The following is a 26,328-nucleotide window of genomic DNA, read 5'->3' as shown; positions in this document are numbered from 1 at the left end:
CTCTAGTTGATCAAGAATTTAGAGATAATCCAGGGAGAAGACAGCCTCATTGCCATCATAGCAATGATCGGACCATTTTGCTGGACTTTAAAAGAAAGTAAAATTTATTGGCTTCTTTATAGCACTCACCACTCACTTTTTCTGAGTGCCTTACAAATATCAACACATTTTTCCTCACAACAACCCTGTGAGGTAGGAGTCTGCTGCCCCCCATTTTGACAGTGGGGAATTGAGGCACAAAGAGATTTAAGAGACTTCCCCAGTGACACACAAGGAACCTTCAGCAGAGACAAGAAAAAAATCTGATTGTTGAAGTCTTAGTTAAGCACTGGACTATTAAAATATCCTCCCTTCTCTAAGGCCATATACTGCCATATAAAATCCAGATTATCTGTTTTGAACTAGATTATATGGTAGTGGACTCATATATTCCAGTTCAAAATGGATAATCTAGATTTTATATGACAGCGTAGATGGGGTCTTAGTTTGTAGGACAAACAACAGCGGCTCTAGCAGCGTTCACAAACAAGTTACATTCCCTTGAGAAACAGAAAATTTGCTGCATTACACACCCAAGAGATAACACCTAAATAGCTGCTCCCTTAGCTAAAAATGTATGGAAGAAACCCTATGATGAGAACAGTGACCTTTAAGTTCAATATTTCTCTTCCTCCACCTTAACCACCCACTAAGCTAGTTTAATTCATGGTCAAATCTGAGTTGTACTACTGTCAGCAGCGCAGAGCAAAGCTGTATCCATTCTGCCTCATCGACAGAATAGGCGGCGAGGTTCCAGAAACAACTGCTGGTGATAATGCGAGAGGCAGGATGGAAATCCAACTGTGTTCTGAACCCTGGGCGGAACCTGCAGTGCGCTTTGGAAATACTCTTACGGTACATCTCAAGAGCATATCCCCACACCCATGAATCACAGCTTAGCCACTCTTCACCACCAGTTCAGAGGCAGCGTTGCCCTCCCCAGAAACACTGCAAACAGAGACTATTCCTGAGAGGTCAACAGTTACAAAGCAATTTTGTTCCTGTATTATTCACATTTTAGAGCAAGAAAAAAAATTAAAACTATAGTAATCCTGTAGATTTCTCCTGGCTTCCAAAACTACCATGCATTCAGAATGAAAGCAAAACCTTCCTTTTTAAATTTTCGACTAAAGGAAATTGGGGTCTTTGGACAATTAAAAGTGTTGAGTCTATTCCAAGAGTCAGAAAAAAGTGACAACTCCACAAGCAAAGTGAAGGTCTTCTCTGTCACTTGAAAGGTTAGTTTTTAATGGGACTCACCACCTTCTTTCACAGCTTATCTCCCAGGATTGTCTCTTACATCAGAATCTTAGTGTGGCTGCCCCATCCCTGAGGGTGGGTTCCATACCTTTTCAGTTATATTTGGACAGCAAAACACACAGAGGAAATTGCTACATCAGCAACAGAAACAGCCCCAGTGGGGTGGTTAGGGAGAGTCAGCGCCACTGATACAACAGCTTATCTTATGATCCAAACATCTTGTTTCTCAAAACATTAACAAAGGGCACATATAAGCCATTCCTTGAAATCATCAGAGGCAACAACCAGCCACTCTGTAATTGGAAGAAGTAAAGCTGACACTTGATTAAAGCAGGTCAGAGCCAGAGTGGGGAAAGTATGTTCCTCCAGATGCGGATGGACTAGCATCTAGGATGGCCAAAGGTTTCCCTTCTCCGTCCTCACAGTTCTTATCCTACAAACACACCTACAAAGGGGTAAGCTCATTGAGCAGCATGGGATTGACTTCTAAGTAAACGCATACAATTCTGATATATGTCAAATGAGTGGGGGGGGGGGGACTTTGTTTCTGATGCCTATGCAGGAAGCACTGTTTGAGAAGAAGCATTCCTCTAGGAATGCCTCTTTGGTTGCCTTCTTATGAAACATTGTACAAAAAAAGTTAGCAAAAATAAAAAAATCTCCCATCTGATTTATCAGGGGCATTTTAAAATCATCAACAAATAGCTTTTAATGTGTTAGTCTGGCTAATTAACGAGACTAAGGTTTATAGATTTTGGGGGGCGGGGGGAAATCTTGGTTCAGTGATTAGGTGGTATCACAACCAAGGCATAAATGTATCTATTGGCTAAATTCAAACCACTCATTCCCGCCCCCTCCACATGGCAATTGGCATTATTGCAAGATAGGCCCAGTTGGCTATAGATGCTATCACACATGATATCTCACCACCCAGTCTTTTCAATCCTTATTAAAGCACCAGTCCATTTGGGGGGGGGGGGGGATCCACCCTAATCAGTATATAAATAGACTAAAAATAGATAGGAAATGGGCAACAAGTCTAGATGAATGGAATCAAATGAGACCATCAACAACTCTTTCCTGTCTGTTGAAACTGGTCCCGGACAGGCTCAAATGTTATAACTCTTCTGGCAGATTTAATAATGTGTGAGTCCAGGAAAGATGCAACCAAGATGGTGACCACAAAATAGGTGGGTAGGTTGTACGTTCCAGAAGACAACAGGAAATAACTGCCTACTATTTGGTTTTCTACCATGTCACATCTACTGAAGTCACACATCATGGAATCTGCAATGCAGACAACTAATTATTAGGGAGCCCCAAGTCTACACAGGACTTTCCCAAGAGAATCAGACTCTTGCCAAGTACATCTTAGTCAAGCATAGCCAGGTTATTTCAATTAATCCTTTTGGCACAATAATAGACTTGCAAAGAAACCAGCAGAAATTAAACAGCAGCAAATATGGAAGGAAAAACAAAAAAAAAACAGACAGAACCATCAAGCATGGTACTCCCAAGATTATATCAGAATAAAAATGTGGTTCCTATTTAACACTGATGGAAACAAGGAAACTGAAGAGAGAAACTTTTTTTTAAAATGGGGTGGTCTAGGAGGCAATCTTTGGGATGAGATGAAATGGAAAAGAAAATGGATACATCCTAGAGTAATGCTCTTCAAATTGTCCATCTGTTCTAAAGTTGCAGGAATTTATTAAGGTATGGGGGAGATCACAGCAATGCTGTTCTAGGGGACAAGACCCCCACCATCTGATGTGCCCATTGCAAAGATTTGCATACCAAAAAAAAAAGAGTTGCAAAAAGAAGGCTTAGAACCAAAGGGAGTGCATTCTGCATACCAATAAAAGGTACACAGAAAAAAATGGTATCAAGTTAACAGTAGTTGAGTGGGAGGAAAACAATGGCAATGTCATGTCCCTTCAAGCATAAATCCACCCCTCCCACGGCCCTTTGTGTTTTGCAATAAATACCAAATTGTTGATGGGCATTTTAAGTTCTCGCATGTGTATGATTTGATAAGTTGCCTTTAAAGTGCGAGAAGCCAAGGTTATTTTCCTTAGCTGTATAAATTTATCACAGGCTTGAATCAATCACAGACCAGGGAGGAGATAGAAAAAAAGAGGAGGGAATTGGAGGGAAGCAGAGGAAACAGGGAAAGCATGGTATGGCTAATGGGAATCAGGGAGGGAAACAGTCCCTTTATCCTTTGGCACTTCCAAAGATGAAGTGAGGACTCGAGTGGAAACAGCTTCTTCTTCTTCTTCTTTCACCACTCTTCACGTTATTGATCCTGTTGGCCAAATCAGATGTGCACAGGTGATCAGGAGTTGCTGTCTTTCCATGGTTACCTTCAAGGAAGATCAGATGTCCATCTCAAACTGAGCATCATCACCTGCATAAAGGAGAAGAAGAAGCAAAAAAATCAATACCAGGGGTCTCAGAGGGATCCCAACTCCACAACCTCACAATTTTTATACCACACCATCATTTCCCAAGCCAGAATGTGGCCGCGGGTTGTGCAGTTTAGCCTTGAGTTTTTTGGCACTACATGTGACAATATTAACACGAAGTGCCACTTCAGACTGCAGGTGTGGCGATGTCATTTAAATAGAAGACTTAACATAATACAGATACTACAACCTTTTGCAAATATGCCCTTCCAAGATTTTTTAACTTCTGTTGTTTTTTTTTTAATGTTGAAGTGCATTCTCATCTGTAATCTTGAAATGATAGAATGCTTTTTACTGCCCAATCACTGTAAAGTCTCATTCTCTTGTGTGAGGACATGAAGTGGCAGCCAGATCTCTAGTCCCTGAAGACTACAATCCTCAATCCAATCCACATACCATCTAGGCTGTGGTTTTCAACCTGTGGGTCCCCAGATGTTTTGGCCTACATTTCCCAGAAATCCCAGCCAGTTTATCAGCTGTCAGTATTTCTGGGAGTTGAAGGCCAGAACATCTGGGGACTCACAGGTTGAGAATCACTGATCTACACTCTAGAGACAATCACAGAATCATAGAATAGTAGAATTGGAAGAGACCTCATGGGCCATCTAATCCAACCCCCTGCTAAGAAGCAGGAAATCGCATTCAAAGCACCCCCCGACACATGGCCATCCGCCTCTGCTTAAAAGCCTCCAAAGAAGAACCCTCCACCACAGTCCGGAGGAGAGAGTTCCACTGCCGAACAGCTCTCACAGTGAGGAAGTTCTTCCTGATGTTCAGGTGGAATCTCCTTTCCTGTAGTTTGAAGCCACTGTTCCGCATCCTAGTCTGCAGGGCAGCAGAAAACAAGCTTGCTCCCTCCTCCCTATGACTTCCCTTCACGTATTTGTACATAGCTATCATGTCTCCTCTCAGCATTCTCTTCCGCAGGCTAAACATGCCTAGTTCTTTAAGCCGCTCCTCATAGGGCTTGTTCTCCAGACCCTTGATTATTTTAGTTGCCCTCCTCTGGATGCTTTCCAGCTTGTCAACATCTCCCTTCAATTGCGGTGCCTAGAATTGGACACAGTATTCCAGGCGTGGTCTGACCAAGAAAGAATAGAAGGGTAGCATGACTTCCCTGGATCTAGATACTATAACCCTATTTATGCAGGCCAGAATCCCATTGGCTTTTTTTAGCAGCCGCATCACATTGTAGGCTCATGTTTAACTTGTTGTCCACGAGGACTCCAAGATCTTTTTCACACGTACTGCTGTCGAGCCAGGCATCCCCCATTCTGTATCTTTGCATTCCACTTTTTCTGCCGAAGTGAGGTATCTTGCATTTGTCCCTGTTGAACTTCATTTTGTTAGTTTCGGCCCATTTCTCTAGTCTGTCATCTCGCCACTTTTGTTCTCCTAGATCAGTGATTCTCAACCTTTTTTTAGACCAGGGAACCACTTTGACCAGGGACTACTCTCCAACATTAGTACCAAAAAGGTTACGAATCAGTTTTTGGTCAACTTTAGATTTGGTTTGGTTATTTGGGGTGCTGATTCAGAAAATTACATTGGATAGGCTACATCAGCTCTAGTTTCTGATAGAGAACATATGCTATCCAGTAGTTGCCACCTGCTCACCCACAGAAAACTATATTTAATAATCTAGAGCTGATGTGGTCTATCCAATGCAATTTTCTGAATCAGCATCCCAAATAACCCCAGGAACAGGCTTAAAAACGAAGACACTAAGGCACCCCACTTTCAGGCATCACATGGAACGGGGGAGGAGGAGGAGAAGCAGCAGTAAGGAGGCTTGTTGTCACGCCTTTCATGGGTAGCCAGCCTTTCCCCTCCTGACATCCCTGTTGCCTCGGCACTATAAGAGGGTTTCAGAAGACCAGTCACTCTCATCGCAACGGTATAGTAATAGTGAGACCATATTCTAGCCCTTTTTCTTATAAAGCAGTAGTCCTCTCAATTTTGGTCCTCTTAATGTTTGGGATTTCAGCTCTCAAAAGTTCCAGCCAGTATGGCCAATGGGATTCTGGAAGCTGAAGTTCAAAATATCTGAGGAATCAAATGCTCAAAACTTCTGCCATGAAGAACCAGACACATTACTTTCTTTGCCCCATAGATGTACTAATACTGCAATTTGCTTGTCAAAAACCAGTGGCTGCTCACCCCATAGAAACAGGTAAAGAGTATTTTTGATATAACTTAAGACTGTAAGCAAACATGGAGAAATGTTCTTACCAATTATAGCCTTTCCATCATGATTGTTCAGGTTGTTTACTTCCACTTTGGAATCCTCAGTCATGGAACCAGGGCTGGTAACTCCTGGGATATTTGGAAGGTGGCAAGGAGGGGTTTGAGCCATTGGAGAATTGCGACGATCTAACAGAAATTTGCGGTCATAGATGATTCGGGTACCTAGGGGAGGGAGAAGAAAAGGTAACTAGGATGCACCAACCATGCACTTACAACAGAAAAAATTACAGACACTATCTGTGCACAAACTCAGTTAACACAGAAGTCTTTTGTATGAACAAACGTCTACGTTCTTCGAACTAACTAATAGGCTTGTGCATTTCGGCTGAACCTTGATCCATTTCTGTTGGCCAAATTCTGGGATACCCGTGAATCCATTTTCGCACGCCTCCTGAAAACATGCAGGTCGCAGAATCGTCATTTTGGGCCTGCAGCTGGAAAATGCAATTAGATCTGGCCCACTGGCGGCAATGGGGGGGGGGGCTTCCTGGGCTCCCTTTCCCATCAATTTTAGGGCTATTGGAATGAAAATGACAGCACTTGGAGGCCATATCTACTCCTGTTAGCCCACCAAGTTTCATAACGTTTGGGTAATCCCCTGAATTTTGGGAATTTCTTTTCTTTTTAGAAATAAATTCTCATTAAAAATTCCCAAAAAGGTACCTCCCAGAAGTCAGAGCACAGACAGAAATATAAGCAGAGAGAATTTATTTGCAAAGGAATGAAATTATAGGGAGGTAAGTAACTAGGTAGTATTTTTGGAGAATGAAGCTTTTCTGTTTGTTTGCTGGGATTATTATTAATAATAATAACTATTATTGTCTTTTAAAAGTGTTTTCTGAAGGAGTCAATGGGAGACGATGGGTTCTGGCAAAGTTTCTCCACAGCCCAGATTGAAGCCCAAAACTAAGTTTTTTAGTTCTTCTTACTACTGGCAACAACCAAAGGATTAACTAATACTTATTATTATTATTATTATTTGAAATTTAGAAGGAAGAGAGTACAGAGAGAAATATAAACAAGAGAAAAATTCTTTGCAAAGGAATGAAATTATATTTAAGTAGGTAACTTGATAGCCGTTTTCTGAGAACAAGACTTTTCTTTTTGTTTGATGGGATTATTAATTATTATTAATATTATTTTCTGAAGGAGGGGAGGGGAGGAGAAATAGAAGCTAAAGGGTGACTCAAGGCTCTCAGAGTCACCCAAATATTTCTAAAGAAAAGCACACCAAAAGCAAAGAGATGCTCTTTTTTCTCCTAAGTCCCCAACCCACCCATCCTGTATGTTCCCAACTCCCCGTCAGTCCCATTAAACAAAAAGAATAAAATAAATAAATAAATAAAGGAAAATCAAAAAGATTCAATGCTAGAGAGAGGCCAAGCCAAGCCAAAAAATAAAGCTGAGAGCGAGTGGCAAGGTAATCAGACTGAAACACCGAGCAATGGAGGCGGTCGCCCCATTAGACACAGCTTGTGTAAGACACGTCATGGCGTTCTTCTATTCTGATTGGCCCAACATGCAGGGAAACCCTGTGTGAGCAGCACACTGCAGCCTCTTTGTGCACTGCATGATGCCGAATAGGGGAGGAGGAGCTGTGACCGGATTCCACGTAGTCCATTCCGGACGGAAAAAACGTGGCGTTACAGCCCTTACCGTTACAGCCAAACAAACAAGCCAAACAAGCCAGATTGGCCAAAGCGAACCGACCAAAACGAATCCTGCACAAGCCTACTAAGCAGGCAAACTCCTAAACTTGCTTGCAAAAAAGTAAATGTTGAGTAATTATGCTTAAGACTGCACTATAAATGTAGTCAAAAACAACTGCTATATGCAAGGCTTATGTTTTGTTTTCTTTTAAAGACACACAATAACAGTTTCTTAGGGAGGATGAAAACTCACTTCCTCGTTTATTTTTAACATGACAACATTTCAACATAGGGGCAAATAAGTAATCCTGACTGTGCCTTCTTGCATTCTTTTTGCAAGCAGCAAATCTCATATGCCTTCAAGTAATGTCTAACAAATGGCGACCCTAAGCAAGCGCATTATGATGTTTTCTTAGCAAAGTTTGTTCAGAGGGGACTTGCCTTTACCTTTCCCTGAGGCTGAGAGTGTGACATGGCCAAGGTCTCCCCGTGGGTTTCGGTGCCTGAATGCGGATTCGGACCTTGGTCTCTAGTCATAGCCCAACGTTCAAGCCAATATACAACCCTGGCTCTCAGACAATACGTAGACCCACATTACAGTTTTTCCCAGGTGAGATGTGCAATCTTTGCTTCCATTCCATGGAAAGAGGTAGTTTTTATTATTCAGAGGAAGAATGCCTTGAATACCAACATCGAAGATGCACAACATGGGAAGGCTTTAGCTTTCATGCCTTGTTTGAGGGCTTCCTGATGGCGACAGACCACCGTGGAAACAGCAATCTGTACTAGAAAAAGATCCTTGGTATGAATGTAGGTACTAACACCTACCTCCATGTTCTGAATACAGCTCCCATAATCATTGGTAACTGGCCTTGTTAAGTAAGGTTTTGGAAGTCCAAAACATCTAGAAGAGAATACCAAGATGCCAACTATGACTCAAATTGAACTCTTGGAATAAAAAATGAAATTGTGGGTGAACTGTTCCCTTTCAAAAGAACATTGTTATCTTCAGATTCTCACTGTTCATCCGGAGAAAGACCTAGATAGATATATACACCTTCCAAATATTGCTAAAGAACAGAGGAAAAGAAGCATCTAGAGAAGGAAAAGTGCATACTATCTCGTACCACCAGCAAAAGCACTCTAGAATTTTTCTTAAAAGCAAATTATAAGCCCCATTTCACTCCATAATAAAATCAGAGCTATCTGCATGCCATGACTGCAGTTTCAAATCTACAGGGAGAGGGAAACGGGATATTGTTTTAATCAAAAGAAAAGATGTGGACCAAATTCCATCTATGAATGTGAAAGACCAAAGAATGCGGAAAACAGAATGCAATTTTTTGTGCCTTTCATTTAAAAAGGGCACAACAATTATGCATTTTTGTTTTTAGCTCCAAAAGAGAGAAGCACCCAAAGGAGATTCCTCTTCAATCCCCTTGTTTATCAGAATGAAGATGTTTTGATCACTGAACATCCAAATTCTTCTAATTCCCATCGTCATCAGAGACTCTGACTTGGCCATCATTGCCATGAGTTATTCTGCAACCACGCCTCCGAGCCTGTTTTCCTTCCCTGGACAACAGACCAAATAAATAGAATGGCTGCCAAAGTGCTACACAAGTGGGGCTGAGTGTGACCTAAAAGGCCTTGATGGCTTGGGGCCCAATGTTGTTAAATAACAGGTCCCTCCCTGATGTTCCAGCTTGCTTTGGCAAGATCAAGTTAGTGCAACACCTATAGAGCCCCATTTGAACACATTCCCTTGTCATATAAATAACATGTAAACTAAACAACCCTGTAAACAGCACTTATGGTACTCAATTTACTGTCCCAAGTAAGATGCACTTCTACAAGACTGGAAAGAAAGCATGGGCAAACTGGACAGTAACCGAGTTTCCTCCCTTTTCTTTCAGGCCTCAAATCAATGAAAAATAACAAAAGAAAGGCATGTAAAAGATAGTGTGGGTCAATGTGTGCCTTCAGGTTGGACTTATGATGACCCCATTAATTTCATAGGGTTTTTTCAGACAACAAATACTAAGAGGTGGTTTTACCTGTTCCTCCCTCTGAAATATAGCTTACAGTAGCTGTTATTCATTGGCAGCCCCCCTTCCAAGTACTAACTAGAGCTAACCCTGTTTAACTTTATTTATTTATTTACAGCATTTATATTCCGCCCTTCTCACCCCGAAGGGGACTCAGGGCGGATCACATTGCACACATAAAGGCAAACATTCAATGCCATGACACAGAACAGAGACAGAGACAAGACGCAGGCACCGGGCTGGCCTCGAACTCATGACCTCTTGGTCAGAGTGATTTGTTGATTTGTTGCAGCTGGCTTGCTTTCCAGCCTGCGCCACAGCCCGGCCAAGATCAGAGACAATAAAAAGTAGTAAGGATTTTATAAATTGGTTTGATTTCTGCTGAATGTGCTTTATTCTATTCACAAGAATTACTGTAAATAATGTGCACAATTGTTGACTACCTTAACTTTTAAAGAGGAAAAGGCTGCAAATATTTTTAATCTTGACAGGCTACAATGAAAGCAGCTGGGGTTGGTGTCATCTGTACATAGCCCAGCTCCCAGGCACATTATTCTTTATTATGCATACTCTCTGTATATTCTGTCACTCTCCCCAATTTTATTATGTTTTTTATTTGGTTATATAAGTAAAATATAATATTGTCACAGTCACCTTTACCAAAAAAAACTCATATATTCTCATAACATTCTGATGATTCCTGTTTTCCTATCTTTTACAATTCTATACTTATCTACTACTTATCTCCACGTTTTAATGTTTAGCCTAACCCAAGTTTTGTAAAAATCAGAACTCAGAACTGCCACAGTTCTACAAGCAAAATGATTTAACAATAATAAAGCGGGAACAATTCACTGTATACAATTTGCACAAACTTAATATACACTTAACCGTCCTCTTTTTATATAGGGGCACTAAAGCAGTAGTTCAGCAAGAAAAACATGTTGAAAAAGCCCAAAATAGTAAGCTAGGATAGGCCAGAAGGCAGCCTTGTGCTTCTGTTATATTTCAGAATTCGTACGCTACACAGATATTGAGAAGAGCACAAATGCAATTTTTCTGGTTATTAAATTCATTAAAAACAAATATAGATGGAAACGAAGTGAAGGAACTTAAAATAGAGAAATACAAACTGAGAATTCAATTTGCAGCCTAAGTAAAACACATGCACATGTATATACATTGAGACTGTATATCTAATCTTGACCATTGCTTTGGACTCTACTGAAAAAGTATGAAGTTATTAAGTTCTATCAAACCCTATTCAAATTCTCCAAAATTCTAGGCAAAATTCATAGGACATAATTTATAAACTTTTTTTCTTATCACATTTAAATTATATGGTGGTATATTTAAAACAAACTACACTCAAGGAGGACTTGCAAGTACAGCAAGTGGAACCCATATATGCATTTTAACTTAACCACCAAGAAAAAACTGTCTCTTTATGAATTTGCTAGGTTCCCCTAGGCAGTTCTATGGTATTCTTGGGACCAGAAGTCATGTAGTTTAATGGTTTGGCTGGGAACCTATCTCCCAGATATGTGTTTTCAGTATAGTGTTTCCTCACTTATCGCAGGGGTTAGGTTCCAGGACCACCCATAATAAGTGAAAATCAGCGAAGTAGGAACACTATATTTATTTTAATATTTATACATTATTTTAGTACAGTAGAGTCTCACTTATCCAACATAAACGGGCCGGCAGAACGTTGGATAAGCAAATACGTTGGATAATAAGGAGAGGTTAAGGAGAAGCCTATTAAACACCAAATTAGGTTATGATTTTACAAATTAAGCACCAAAACATCATGTTCTACAACAAATTTGACAGAAACAGTAGTTCAATATGCAGTAATGCTACATAGTAATTACTGTATTTACAAATTTAGCACCAAAATATCACTATCTATTGAAAACATTGACTACAAAAATGCGTTGGATAATCCAGAACGTTGGATAAGTGAGTGTTGTATAAGTGAGACTCTACTGTAGTTATACGCTATTTTAAATCTTTATCAACCAATCATGTGTTGATAAATCGCCTCCTTCTCCTCCTGTTGCTGCTTGGGCTCCTTTTCTCTCCCTTTGGCTTCTCTTTCATCCCTTCCTTAGGCTGTAAATTGTAATTTTTTATGATTTATAATAGTCTTTTAGAGTTTATTGAAAAACTGTGAAACAGCAAATCCGCAAAAAGTGAACCGTGAAGTAGAGAGGGAACACTGTATTGCAATATGGCAGTGGTTCTCAACCTGTGGTCCCCCAGGTGTTTTGGCCTACAACTCCCAGAAATCCCAGCCAGTTTAGCAACTGTTAGGATTTCTGGGAGTTGAAGGCCAAAACATCTGGAGACTCACAGGTTGAGAACCACTGCTATATGGTATGCTTCCTAATCAGAATTCCTACTCTTCTATCTGGATTTCTGCCCTCTTCCACGCAAAATGTCATGTCCACAGGACACATTCAATTTTAACTAAGTATTCTTGGTTCTGTTACAACAATTGTACTTCTGCAAATTTTGCTGCTCCTTTTGACAGTGCCAATATACACTTGTTCATTGGCAGAGTCGTTCTAAGGAAATTCATAGTCTGAAGATCAAAACCAGGGAAGGATAAATACACAAAGACTAATTCTCTATCACTATGATAAGAGAAATAGTACCACAGTGAAACTGATGGATAAGGGGAAGAATAAGACATGGGGAACCAACCCTGTTATGTAGCTATATTTTAGTTAACGAAGTAGATGCATTCCTGTGTATTACTTCTTTAAGAGAAAACTGGTACAATCTGTCCTGTGTATCCACAGATTCTGAATCCAAACATTCTACCACTAACAGTTTGAAAACATTTGTTTAAAAATCCAAAACCCAACACTTGATTTTACCATTTCAGATAAGGGGTGTAATTTTACTATACTATATATTCCATGGATTTTGGTACAGCAGTCTCGCTTATCCGACATAAACGGACCAGCAGAACATCGGATAAATGAAAATGTCAGAGTCTCCTACTGTTACCCGTCCGACATGGCACTAGACACCTAAAATCCTAATAACAGGGACTCAAAGGGTAAAGGCAAGGCGACGCCTTGGGGCTAGAGCGGCCCAGCAGGAAGTGCCCGGATGTGGAAGAGGAGCGTGGAAATCACAGAGGGAAGGTTCTGCCTCTTTTCCTCCTTTCCTCCTTCCTCCTCCTCCTGTCTTTTTCACTAATTGGGAATGGAGAGAAAGTTGTGAGGCACTCCTTTAATTGAAGGGGAAATGCTAGAGGAAATTGGGGGGGGGGGGGTCAATAAGAACGTTGGATAAGACGGAATGTCAGATAAGCAACGGCTAGATAAGTGAGACTCTACTGTAGTTACACGGGATCCTGGAACCAAGCTCCAGCAGGTAATGAAGGCCCACTCCACTGTTTTGGAGGCAGGAACATCATGGAAAAATAGGGGTAGGTTCCTGCACCACAAAAAAGTACAGCACTTCTTCGTATTTTAGCAAATTTTTTATCTACTTGTATGCACTTTAACTAAAGTCTGCCTACATCTAGTTTGCAAAACCATATGCAGTGCAGGGTTGTGATTTTTCCCCAGCCAGTTCACTTCCTCCGTCAGCCCAAACTGGATTCCAGACACACAATTTACTAATCCAGATAAAGCGATTTTGTCCTATTTTCATTGTTCATATCAAATGGCTCACCCATGGGTGGCTACTTGGCAACACAAATATTTTGTTTCCTGTTTTATTTCTGAACAGGACAAACATCGGACTTCAAACTCAAGATAAAATGAGGTAAGCAATTAGGGGAAAACAGCACTGATTTTTAAAACTCCCGTCTCAACTCTGCTCCCTCTCCCATACTTCTAAAGTGCTTCCTTCAAAGTTTCTCTCTGTTTGTCCATAATTAAAAATAAAGAATTCCCTAAGCAATGCACCCATCTCAATTTTTTTGAAGTTATTTAATTTGAAGAGGACAATGACCTTGAAAAATATTTATCTCATCAATCCTGAAGACAAGGAATTAAGGACTATACGTTATGGCTGTGATCCCCAACCTTTGGGCCACCAGGTGTTTTGGACTTCAATTCTCAGAAATCCCAGCCAGCTTACCAGCTGTTAGGAACTGTGAGAGCTGAAGTCCCACAGTTGGAGGCCCAAAGGTTGGGAACCACTGCTCTATGGCAACAGATCAATAAAGCAAGAATTCTTTGTTGTGAAGGATTCCAATAAAATACCTGCTTAGTAGTCGTCTTTCTCAAAAACAGGGCTTTCCAAAACGTCTGAAAAGCTAGTTGAAAACATCAGTGCTTGATTTATTTTCACGCCCCCCCCCCTCCAAAAAAAGCAGGTGACTGTCTTATGTTGAGAGAAAAAAAATTATTTTGACTTGGAAAAAGAGTTTGGCAAATAAGGCTCTGAAGACAAACTACTGGGGTGCTGCTTTCGAAGGCAAGATTCAACAAGAAGTGTTAATATCTGAACGTTCTTTTTCTTTTTTTTTTTTTTTACTCTTGGCACCAGTATAACTTCTTGTTGACCTGGGCGAAGTTCCAGTGGCCATGGTAGGTAGCGAGGCACTCAGTGCTTTCAAACGCAACAAAACAAAACCAGAATGCACATGGAATATGTCTCCGAACAAAACAGAGGGAACTTTGTATAAGCTGGGGAACCAATCCAAATGTTGCCAAAGCCCTGTGTTTTTGCCCCTCCTCAGTTCTTTCTAGCCGTTGGCACTCCTAAACAGCAAACTGATACTCTGTCCTTCCAAATTCCTTCTCCTCTACACATCAACAGCTACATCTACAGAGAAGTACTATTCAATTTCTGGCCCCTGCTATTTTGGGCTGGTTTCTGAAACAAGCTGCTAACAGCTTCTTCTTCAGCTTGATTCTCACACAGGCCCGTTCAAGTACGTACAAATATATATGTCTTTATACACATTTTTCAACATTTTCAATGCCAAACTCCATGGAAACTACATTGGTCTCGAGAGGCTGCCCATGTGATTTTTACAGTGTAGGGGCTATTTAGATTCTCTAAACTGCCCCAAGAACCCACCCCCCCATGAAACATGAATGTCCACTGCTGAAATTCAAATTGTTAAAGCAAGAGTTGATATCCAGAATTGTTTACATGTTCTTCTAATGTCTAAAGACAAACATCCTTGGAATGTAACTTATATTGCTATCTTGAAAATATAATTTATCTTAAAGTCATCAACATGTGTGCCTTTCTGGATCATGCCAAGGAAACATCTCCTTCAGTGGATTGCTGTGAGTTTTCCAGGTTGTATGGCCATGTTCCAGAAGCATTCTCACCTGATGTTTCACCCAGTATTAGCTAGCCCTGATTGTTTCCTGCTGGATTTCCCCTGTTTGAGTGTTGCTCTTTATTTACTGTCCTTATTCTAGAGATTTTTAATACTGCTAGCTAGATTTTGTTCATCTCATTCAGCATTTCTTGCCACAATCATACAACAACAGATGCTAAATCATGAAAAATGTTACAATCTAGCTTCTGTCTTGCAGAACAATAATGCAATACTGATATATTAGAGGACAAATACTGGCCTGTTCTTTTGGAAACATCACACAAGAGTACTAACCATGAACTTTAATACCAGTATTTGGTCAAGTCCTTCCTCTGTTCTATGTATCAGGGTAAGTAAAGCCACCTTGAGTTCCCTCTGGGGTAGAGAAAGATGGGGTAGAAATGAAGTAAATAATAAATAAATTGTAAACTCATCACAGTGTAAAAGATGGTGCACTAAATGTATATATTTTGGTTACTGATGAGATAAATATTTGTAGGTCATGCCCTGGTAATCTTTTTGAGAACGTTTATAGTTCCTGAATCAACAACATAATAAAATGTTTTTGAGTGTTGCCATCTTAGATCAAAGTGGACAATTGTGGTTCTCCAAATGTTTCTGGCTACAAATCCCAGTAGCTACAGCCAGCACAGCAGATGGCAAGGAATTAAGGCATTTCCACTTCAGAAATATCTGTGGACTAGTGGCACATTTGATCAAAAATTTACATTAATAACAAATGGATTTGTAAAAGTGGCATTTTGCCAAAATACAGAATATTTATTACAATATTTGTAAATGTATACTGCCAGTTTAAATGAACATGCCACACACCATCCCATTATAAGTATCTAATTCTAAAATACTCTTCTTCATTTCTGAAGGAATGGATGACAGTATTTGTCATAGAAAAGGCATTTTCAGCAGTCTTTGTATTTTGAAAGAGTATGTTCTAAAGAAGGATTGGGCAAAATGACACCTTCCAAATATTTGGGGCTACAATCCTATGATTTCTGCTAATAAGGGAGTTGCATTCCATGCTGGGAGTTTTCTGCCCCTACTTTAAATATACTTTTAGCTTCATCTTAGGCATGTCTTACTGGTAAGAGTAATTCTCTTGCTTTAGTGAAGTTCTGTCTCTAATTTGCACAGAGCTGTCAATTAAAGGCACTCTAATTTGGAAGAAAACTTCACTGAACCCAATAGATAATAGGACTTGTATGTTTACAAACAATTCACATCATCACATTGCTTGCAATTGCTGCTTTGGGTGCTTGCCCCTCCTTTCCACTTTTCTGTAACTTCCTTTTAATTGTTTTATGAGCATCTCAATTGAAGAACAATTGTAGACTTCCATTACTTTCCAACATAGTAAAGGTAAAGGTTTTCCCCTGATGTTAAGTCTAGCCATGTCCAACTCTGGGGGGTGGTGCTCATCTCCATTTCTAAGCAGGTCTCCAAGGTAATGTGGCCGGCATGACTGCATGAAGCGCTGTTACCTTCCCGCCAAAGCAGTACCTATTGATCTACTCACACTTTCATGTTTTTGAACTGCTAGGTTAGCAGAAACTGAGGCTAAAAACGGGAGCTTACCCCGTTCATGGATTCAAACCGCCGACCTTCCAGTCAGTAAGTTCTGCAGCTTAGCGGTTTAACCCGCTGTGCCACCACGATCCTACTTTCCAACACAATGTAACTAGATGTTGTTTCTGTTGGTGTAAATGCATATTACCATTGGTCGGAGCATTCATAAATTGATTGATATAAACCATATCTGCACACATTAACTAAACAAATTTTCCAGTGGAGTAAACATACATAAGAACTACAAAGAATTACTCTATGGACAGACAGCAAATTCAGCTAAATGGAACTATCTGACAATTCAACTTCCAAGTAATGAGATTTTGACTTCATAACTTTCTTTTACATAAAAATGACATACACAGATGCCCATGCTCTAGTTACTCGGAACACCAACAACACCCAAAATGACAACTTGCAATTAAATCAATCAGTTACCCATGTACAGAATATAATACTGACGGAGTATCTCCTATTTGAAATGTTTGGGATCAAATGTGTCTTGGATTTGGGGGTTTTCTGGATTTTGAAATACCTGTATTTGCACATAAATACATAATCAGTTATCTTGAGGTATGCAATCCAAGTCTAAATCTTGAATCCCCTTCGGGGTGGAGAAAGGCGGGATACAAATAGGGTAAATAAATAATAAACACATAATTGATTTATATTTCATATATATCTTATGCACATAGACTAAAGATAATGTTATACAGTATTTTCCATAAGGTGTCGCTATGTCAGACACACATGTGAGCAATTTTGAAATTCTGTTTATTTTACTGTCTTTGTTCCTGCTCAGAAAATTTCACCTCACTTTCTGTCCCTATGATAACTGGATTCTGAAACATTTGTCTTGTGGAAACAAGGATTGGTGAGAAAGCTTCCACTGAAACACCTTTTCCCCAGGATAATTATTCCAGGGATGGATTTCCCTTTCTAGGGGTAGATATCTCTCACTTCCTGTTGTCTCACCCCCGTTCTAAACTATGAGTTGTATGCAAGTAGTATGTTTGTAACTGAGGGCCTACCTGTACTGGGTGTTTGTGTTTTGCAAGTAATCTCTAGTTTTCATATACAGTTAACAGCAACTACCCACATATCCAGGACTAAATAGCCTAAAAGCACCAGATTCCATCTGACATTGGAAGCTAAGCAGGATCTGCCCAGGTTAGTACTTGGATGAGAGACTACCAGCAAATATCAAGGGAAATATGTTATATTTCAAAGAAAGAAACTGGCAAAACCACCTCTGAGTAATACTTGTCTAAAAAAAGCCCTTTGCAATTCATGGGCTTGTCATTAAGTCAACAAACAACTTAACAAGACACACATACCTATCCAGAGTGAAGAAATTTGCTCTGAGCAATAGAAATTTTAAATGAAACACACAATACACAGAATACAGTGATTTTGTGGGGGGCATCTTCCAAGTAGAAAATGTACAATTCGTCAAAGTGTTTTAGAGGATCACACATAATCTGTGAAGTTTTCATTGTATGCAAATACTGTGTGTTTCTGTATTTATATTAAATATATCCAGAAGGCTTTCAGAACTCGACAGGTATATAATATAGACAGAACTGCAACTGAATGCCATATGTATATAAAAAGAAGGGCCAAAGTCAGATTTGAAGATAAAACATGCAAAAACCAAGGACAGTATTTGGAACTGGCATACAGCATATTATCACTGCTTAGTTGAGTGAGTCTTGCGATATCTTAAACACAAATGTACTGCCACATTCATTTCCATCTACAACCCAATTCAGATGCCAAGGGATAAAGCTCCTTGAAGTTAAATGCCACAGTAACCATTAGTTTTGAAGATACAACATAATGCCTTTCCCCCTTAAATGAACATGAATACTGCTCTGGAATTAATCATTATTTACAATCCAGTATTTCCAGCATATATATAATGGATAAGAAGGCAGACAATCTTATTAATCCACACATTTGAGGCTATGTTTTCAGGAGAAAGCTTTATGTTTAGGTGACTCAGAGAAGCAAGGCTCTAGATATTGTTGTGGTCTCGTCTAACAGTAAGAAACAGTCATCATATGAAGCCAATTTCTTCATTTTATTTTATATTTTTAGCTATTAGTTCTGGGCTGCAAACCAGGTCACTGCAACATTCAAATGATAATAGTACAATTCAGCGGTCTAACTGAAAGTACCTCCTTCCCACTGTCACAGACAAACTCTTTCCACTTCTAAGGAAACAAGGCTAATAGTTAGCCCAGAAATCCTGATTGCCTTCATGTCTCCTGCTCTGGTTCACTGAGCATTCAAATCATTTAAAATGTCACAGAAGAAAGTACTGAAACCCAAGGTAATCACCATTGAAATAGTCTCAGCTTCAGTCATTTACAGTGGACCCTTGGTATCCATTTGGGCTTGGTTCCAAGACCTTTGTAGATAACTACATCTGAGGCTGCTAAGTTCCAATATGTACAATGGCATAATAAAATGGCAACTCTTATATAAAATGGTAAAAATTGTTTGCTTTTGGGATTCAAAATAATTTCAAGTCATTGAAGCACAAATCTGGAAAAGCAGAATCTGTGGATATGGAGAGCCAACTACATTTATTTACTGATAACTAATAAAATTTCCATAGATTTCAATGGTGAAGTTATAGAATTAATGAGTGATTGAGCGAAGCTTTTTTCCTCTCAATCACCATGCAAGCCTTACTGTTGCTAAAAGTCCACGGGTAGTAATTTAAGTGACAATGATTACTTCTATGCTGTTGAATTCATGCAGTTTGACACCACTTTAATTGCCACGGCTCAATGTTATTCAATCATGGGACTTGTAGTTTGGTTACATAGAAAAGTAAAAGGAAAAAGAGAAAGAGGGTGGAAGATATGTGTTAAAAAACATAGAAACTAGAAAAAGGATTGGCAGAACTAATATATAAACTGATGGTCAAAGACAGTGAATGTACGATAAAGACAATACAAATTAAATGGCAAAAAAAGGGCCATTGACAAGTCAAACAATAGAGAGCTTAATGAAGAGGATAAAAAAATTGGAAAAATATAAAGAACTGGAAATAAAGTTTTATTAAAATGGTATAGGACTCCAGACCAACTCTCATATACTATACGATAAAAGAGATAAGTCCAATGTGTTGGAATTGTAGTATAAGTAAAGGTTGGTATGTCCATTATGTGGTGGGAATGTTCAAAAGGTTTTAAAATTGGAAAAAAATAATAGAAAAAATGGAAATATTATTTAAAATACTGCTCATGGTTAAAGATATAGGGTAAATATGTGGTCAGAGGGAAGGGTGAGGAGGTGGGGTTGAGGGGTGTTAACAATAAAAAATGTCGTCAAAGAAAAAGAAATATAAAAAGAGAATGTTTAGACAAAAGAAAGGTTACATGAAAATGAAGTGTGTATTAAGTATGGGCACTAACGGAAACTAAGTGTAAACAAGATGCTGTAATGCTGAAACAATAAAGATATTGGATACAGGAGAGGGAAACACAGAAGAGTTAAGACCTTGTAAAACTACAACTCCCACGATTCCACCAGAGTTATCTGATAACATAATTCTAAATTACGGAGATTGACATTTACATTTTATATGTATTTTAATTGTGCAATTTTGTCTTATATATGTTCCACGGAGCCCACAGTGGCCCAGCGGGTTAAACCTCTGAGCTGCTGAACTTGCTGACCAGGAGGTTGGCGGTTCGAATCCGGGGAGTGGGGTGCATTCCCGCGGTTAGCCCCAGCTTCTGCCAACCTAGCAGTTCGAAAATGGCTTAGAAATGGAGATGAGCACCAACCTGCAGAGTCGGACACGATTAGATTTAATGTCAAGGGGAAACCTTTATATGATATGTTATTTTGTAACTGTTTGATTTTTATTGTTTGTGAATTGTTTATTATGTTTGTACCGGCACTGAATGTTTGCCATATTATTTTGGAAGCTCTGAGTCTCCTTGGGGAGAGAGGGTGAGTTTAAAAATAAAGATAATAATAACAATAATAATAATATAAATAATAATAATAAATCTTTATGTATAACCCACCCTATCTCCCCGAGGGGACTCAGGACAGTTTCCAAACAAAGTGACAAACATTCAATGCCATAATTAAACAGAACAAGAAACAAGTCAAATCAAACAATAAGTAAAACAACATTGATAACTTATAAACTAACCCAAAATTAGTAATTAGATAAACATAATACAGCAACAAACACATTTACAACGTAATGAGTCTGGGGAACTAAAATGCATTAAAATATAGTGTGGTTCCAGCTGCTAACAAAGCCAGGATAAGTTTTCAGTATCTCGATTTTCTTTGTGTCAGGAGCGACTTGAGAAACTGCAAGTCGCTTCTGGTGTGAGAAAATTGACCGTCTGCAAGGACACCAGGGGACACTCGAGTGTTTTGATGTTTTACTATCTTTGTGGGAGGCTTCTCTCATGTCCCTGCATGGAGCTGGAGCTGATAGAGGGAGCTCATCCATGCTCTCACCAGGTTGGATTCGAACTGGCAACCTTCAGATCAGCAACCCAACCTCCAAGTCGGCAGTCCTGCCGGCACAAGGGTTTAACCCACTGTGCAACTGGGTGCTCTTAACAAGAAAGGTAGAGTCCATTCACAGAATGCAACTACACTGTTGAAGTAATGCATTTTGATAGCCTTAAATGCCATGTTTCAATGCTATGGAAACCTAAAAGTTGTAGATTTCCAAGGTTATGTTAGCCAAAGACTGCTGGTGCTTCACCAAACTACAAATCCCAGGATTCCATAGCACTGAGCCATGACTGTTAAAGTGGTGTCAAACTATTAATTCTGCACCCTTAGACATCTGTGGTGCATCTCCACTCTTTAATTCAAGTTTCATAGCATAGGATACCTTAATACAATCTCATCTAGATACCGGAGCCCACAGTGGTGCAATGGATTAAACCCTTGTGCCAACAGGACTGCTGACTTGAAGGTTAGGTTGTAGATCTGAAGGTTGTTGGTTTGAATCCAACTCGGGGAGAGCGCAGATGAGCTCCCTCTATCAGCTCCAGCTCCATGCAGGGACATGAGATAAGCCTCCCACAAGGATGATAAAAACATCAAACATCCAGGCATCCGCCAGGGGAATGTCCTTATTAATGCCTATTATCTCACACCAGAGGCAACTTGCAGTTTCTTAAGTCACTCCTGACACACAAAAAAACCTTTCTTGTTTATGAATAAAAGGGGAGGGACATCTGGATTGACTTTCTATTGTTATAAGGCCAGAAGAGCATACTCATGTCTTGTTACATCCAAGAAAATGATGGCCTCGTCCGATTATTAAAAACTGAGAGGAGAGCAGAGAGTGGCAGCCTTGAGCTTCTAATAACAGACCGACCAGGGAGCCTGGCTGGTAAACAAGCGTGGCTGCAAAGCCCCAAGGCTTCCCCGGGCTCCCTCCATCTTCTGCCCTGGAAAAGGGGCCCGACTGTGTCTGTGTGCCCCTCCTTCTGAGCTGCAGCTGTTGGGGAATTTCTTCCCGCTGCTGCCTCCTCCTCCTTTTTCAACCCTGCTCCTCCCTTCCTATTGTGCAACAGTCACGGGCTTCTCCTCGAGGCTCCGGGCCTTGTTTACAAATAGCTTGCCGCGAGGCCTAGGCCTGTCGTGGCCTGGCTTTGGCCTAGGCCCCTGGGCCTCTCTGCTCAGGCCTAGGCCTGCATGCCCCCTTCTCCACTTGAGGAACCCCCTTCCCTTCCAGTAGGGCCCCTTTCTGATGAGACTTGGGCCAATAACTACATAATATCCACCAGTCTCCCTCCAAAGGAAAGAGTTCCTTTTCTATTATATTACATTCGAAAAACTCAAAATGCTCCACAACCGTCCATATGGATGGATGAGAGAGTAACTCCTTCGCTTTCGGGAGGTGCATAGGGTGCAGCTACACTGTGAGATTATTGCAGTCGGATCCCATCTTCACTGCTATGGCTCAAGGCTATGAGATCCTAGGATTTGTAGTTTGGTGAGGCACCACTCCTCTTGGGCAAAGGAGGCTAAAAGTCCTTGCAAAACCCCCATAACTGCATAGCAATGAGCCATGGCAGTGAAAGTGGGGTCAATTTGCATTAATTCTACAGTGTAGATGCACCTTTTGATCAGGGAGAGAATCACCAATTATTATAAATCCCCCAGTTGAAAAGCAGAGGTTTGTGAAGTGTTATTTTGTACACATCCCTTCCTTGTTGCGGGCTGCATCTACATTGTAGGAAACAATGCAGTTTGACCCTATTTGGATTCCTGGGAGTTGCAGTTTGGTGAGACATCAACCCTCTTGGGCAAAGAAAACTAAAGACTGCAAAATTACAACTCCAAATGTATTGAGCCAGAGCTGTTCAAGTGGGGGGCCAACTGCATCAATCTGACAGGGGGGATAGATGCACCCAAAGTGGATTGTACCAGCAGTATCACACGAACAACTGGGAGTTGTAGCTTTGTAAGGTGTTCAGCCTTCTCTGTCAAAGAGTGCTGCCTCACCAAACTACAATTCCACAGCATTAAAGCGAGGCCAAACTGCATTAATTTGACAAGCATAGACTCCCCTTTGGTCTGGTGTTGGCAATTATGCACACACACCTTTGTTGTTATGTTTCCTACCATGCACCCCAATACTCACCCCTAATAATAATAATAACAACAAAAACAATATAATAATAGCCCCCACCCCAAAGCATCTAGGAGTGCCTTGCCAAAAAATCCTCACCCTCCCTTCCAAGGCCTGACCCTCAACCTCAACACAGGGTGGCAGTTAAAGTGGGGCCAAAATGCATTAATCCGACAAGCATAGGTCTAGTGTTGGCAAATGTGTACACACCTTTGTTGATACGGTTCCTACTGGTCATCCCAATAGTCATCCCTAATAATAATAATAGCTCACACCCCCAAGTCGCCTAGGAGTGTCATGCCAAAAGATTCTCAAAACATCCATTTCCAAGGCCTTGTCCGTGACTGGATCTACACAGCTATATAATGCAGTTTGGATGGGCATTATATGGACAATATAGGCCCATATCATGCAGTCTGTGTTTGTGTTTAATCCTATTTTAATGTTTGCATTTTTATATATTTTAAATTGTTTACTAATGCTTTTATGTCAAGCCGCTTTGGAGAGATAAGGTAAAGGTTGTCCCCTGACATTATGTCTAGTCGTGTCCGACTCTGGGGTTGGTGCTCATCTCCACTTCTAAGCTGAAGAGCCGTCATTGTCTGTAGAAGCCTCCAAGGTCACGCAGCCAGCATGACTGCATGGAGTGCTGTTACTTTCCTGCCAGGTTGGCAGAAGCTGGGTCTCACAGCGGAAGCTCACCCCACTTCCCGGATTCAAACCGCCGACCTTTCAGTCAGCAAGTTCAGCAGCTCAGCGATTTAACCCGCTGCACCACAAGGGGCCCGTTGGGGAGATAAAGCAGGTTATAAATATAGTAGTAATAATAATCATGCAGACTAAATTATATGGGTCTCCATTGTCCACATCATGTATCAAAGGGTCCTCCACTGTCCACATCATGCATTATAGGGGGTCTCCACTATCCATATCATGTGGACTGAATTATAGGGGTCTCCACTGACGACATCATCCATAACAGGGGTCTCCACTGTCCATATCATGTAGACTGAATGGCAGGGATCTTCACTGACCACATCACGCATTACAGGAGTCTGCACTGTCCATATCATGTATTATAGGGGGTTTCCACTGTCCATATCACGCAGACTGAATTACAGGGTCCTCCACTGTCCACATCATGCATTATAGGGGGTCTCTACTGTCTATATCATGCAAACTGAATTATAGGGGTCTCTACTGACCACATCATGCATAATAGAAGTCTCCACTATTAATATCACACATTACAGGGGTCTCCACTGACCACATCATGCCCTTATAAACTGTATTATATGGCAGTCACAGGCAAGCCTAGAAGAAAGAGCCTGCAGCCTTGAACCGCGCGCCTGAAAATGCCTTCCTCCTGCTGCAAAAGCAGAGAGAAAGGACCCCCCCTCCCCCACTCGGGCAAACTCCCCGGCCCGCGTGCCTGCCTTCTGAGCGCGCGCGCGCAGGAGGCAGCGAGCGGGACACGTCTCGCGCAGCCAGGGCCCTGAGCCCACGCCTCATTCCCTTGGCCATTCTCTCTTGGGGTGCGGGGGGTGTCGGGCTCTTCCTTCTTCCCTCCCTCCCTCCCTCCCTCCCTGCCTGCCTTACCTCCGGGCGTGGTGGAGAAGAGGGTTCCCCCGGGCGTGGTGCAGTAGTCGTGAGGTAGCTGCGAGGAGTCGCTAATGGGCACCGTCCGGGTGGGGATGGCGCGGCTCTGGCTGGGGTGGAGGGGCCCCACGCCGCCGCTGCTGTTGCGGGAAGAAGAGGAGGACATGGCCCCGAGGAAAGCAAAACCCAGAAAGAAAAGAAAGCAGGGAGGAGGAGGAGGGGGCGGCGTCGGCGTCGTCCTTCTTGCTGCGGCTGCTGCGCTTCCTCGGCTTCAGGGCCCTCGCCTCCGCCGCCACCTTCTCCCTCGGCCTCCGCCAGCAGCAGCAGCAGCAGGAAGCAGGAGGGGGAGGAGGGGGAGGAAGAGGGGCGGGGAAAAGCCAGGCGGGGCTGCCCCGCTCCCAAAGGCCATTGCAAGGCTCGGCAGGAAACGCCGCGCTCTCGCCTTCAGCGCGTAGGATCCTAGGCTGGGAAGGGTCTTCTCAAGGCCTCCACCTGCCAGGCAGGAACACACCTTCAGAACTGAAGGGTGCAAGGGTTAAGGAAGGCTTCCTCTCCAGGCTGTTTGGGGAAAACTGGGGGAAGTGATTCGGAATCACAGAGTAGGAAGAGGTCTTGTTAAATTTTGGTTATTTTATTTATGTATGTATTTATTTAAAACATTTGTATTCCGCCCTTCTCACCCCAAAGGGGACTCAGGGCGGAGCACAACATATATTGGGCAAACATTCAATGCCGGAGCATACAATAAACCATAAATATACATAAACACTAAAATCAGTTATTTTCACATTAAAACCATTACAGTAGAGTCTCACTTATCCAAAACTTGCTTATCTAAGGTTCTGGATTATCCAATGCATTTTTGTAGTCAATGTTTTCAATATATCATGATATTTTGGTGCTAAATTCGTAAATACAGTAATGACAACATAACATTATTGCGTATTGAACTACTTTTTCTGTCAAATTTGTTGTATAACATGATGTTTTGGTGCTTAATTTGTAAAATCATAACCTAATTTGATGTTTAATAGGCTTTTCCTTCATCCCTTCTTATTATCCAAGATACTCACTTATCCAAGGTTCTGCCGGACGTTTAACTTGGATAAGTGAGACTCTACTGTATTTACAACCATCGCAAGACAGCCACACTGTATCCAGTCAGCAAGGTGAAATGTCCTATTGCTGCCGTTATTGCACTTTACCAAAGGCTTGGTCCCACAGCCAGGTCTTTACCATCTTTCTGAAGGACAGGAGGGAGGGGCCTGATCTAATCTCGCCAGGGAGGGAATTCCATAGTGTGTGTGTGTGTGTGGGGGGGGGGGGGAATCATTGAGAAGATCTTAATCTCCACAGTACGTTCGGACAGGTAAACTGGTTCGGACAGGTAAACTGGTTAGGGTTCACTCATGGTGTTAGTTCACTGGTTCTCAACCTTTTTTTGACCAGGGACCACTCTCCAACATTAGTACCAAAAAAGGTGGTTGTTTAT

At 41.2% G+C, this 26,328-nt stretch overlaps 1 protein-coding gene across 1 annotated transcript; it reads right to left on the bottom strand.

Moving 5' to 3' along the window:
• Positions 1-86: 86 nt before the first annotated feature.
• eif4ebp2 (eukaryotic translation initiation factor 4E binding protein 2) lies at positions 87-25,194 on the bottom strand. Its single transcript, XM_003218545.4, has 3 exons — positions 24,837-25,194; positions 6,000-6,176; positions 87-3,709 (listed from the first exon to the last, which is right to left on the bottom strand). The coding sequence occupies exons 1-3, from the start codon at positions 25,000-25,002 to the stop codon at positions 3,678-3,680; spliced, it is 375 nt and encodes a 124-aa protein (XP_003218593.1). The 5' UTR covers positions 25,003-25,194; the 3' UTR covers positions 87-3,677.
• Between the last annotated feature and the right edge of the window lie 1,134 nt (positions 25,195-26,328).

This window comes from Anolis carolinensis, chromosome 3, assembly GCF_035594765.1.
Source record: "Anolis carolinensis isolate JA03-04 chromosome 3, rAnoCar3.1.pri, whole genome shotgun sequence".
Lineage (NCBI taxonomy): Eukaryota > Metazoa > Chordata > Lepidosauria > Squamata > Dactyloidae > Anolis > Anolis carolinensis.
This window is presented reverse-complemented; position numbering and strand designations above follow the sequence as displayed.

Bases quoted from the DNA above. Each gene is read 5' to 3' on its own strand.
- eif4ebp2 (XM_003218545.4), bottom strand. From the start codon at position 25,002: ATGTCCTCCTCTTCTTCCCGCAACAGCAGCGGCGGCGTGGGGCCCCTC. The intron at 6,177-24,836 runs GTAAGGCAGGCA...TCCCTCCCCTAG, and splicing joins CTTCTCCACCACGCCCGGAG to GTACCCGAATCATCTATGAC. The intron at 3,710-5,999 runs GTAAGAACATTT...TCCTTTATGCAG, and splicing joins TGATGGAAAGGCTATAATTG to GTGATGATGCTCAGTTTGAG.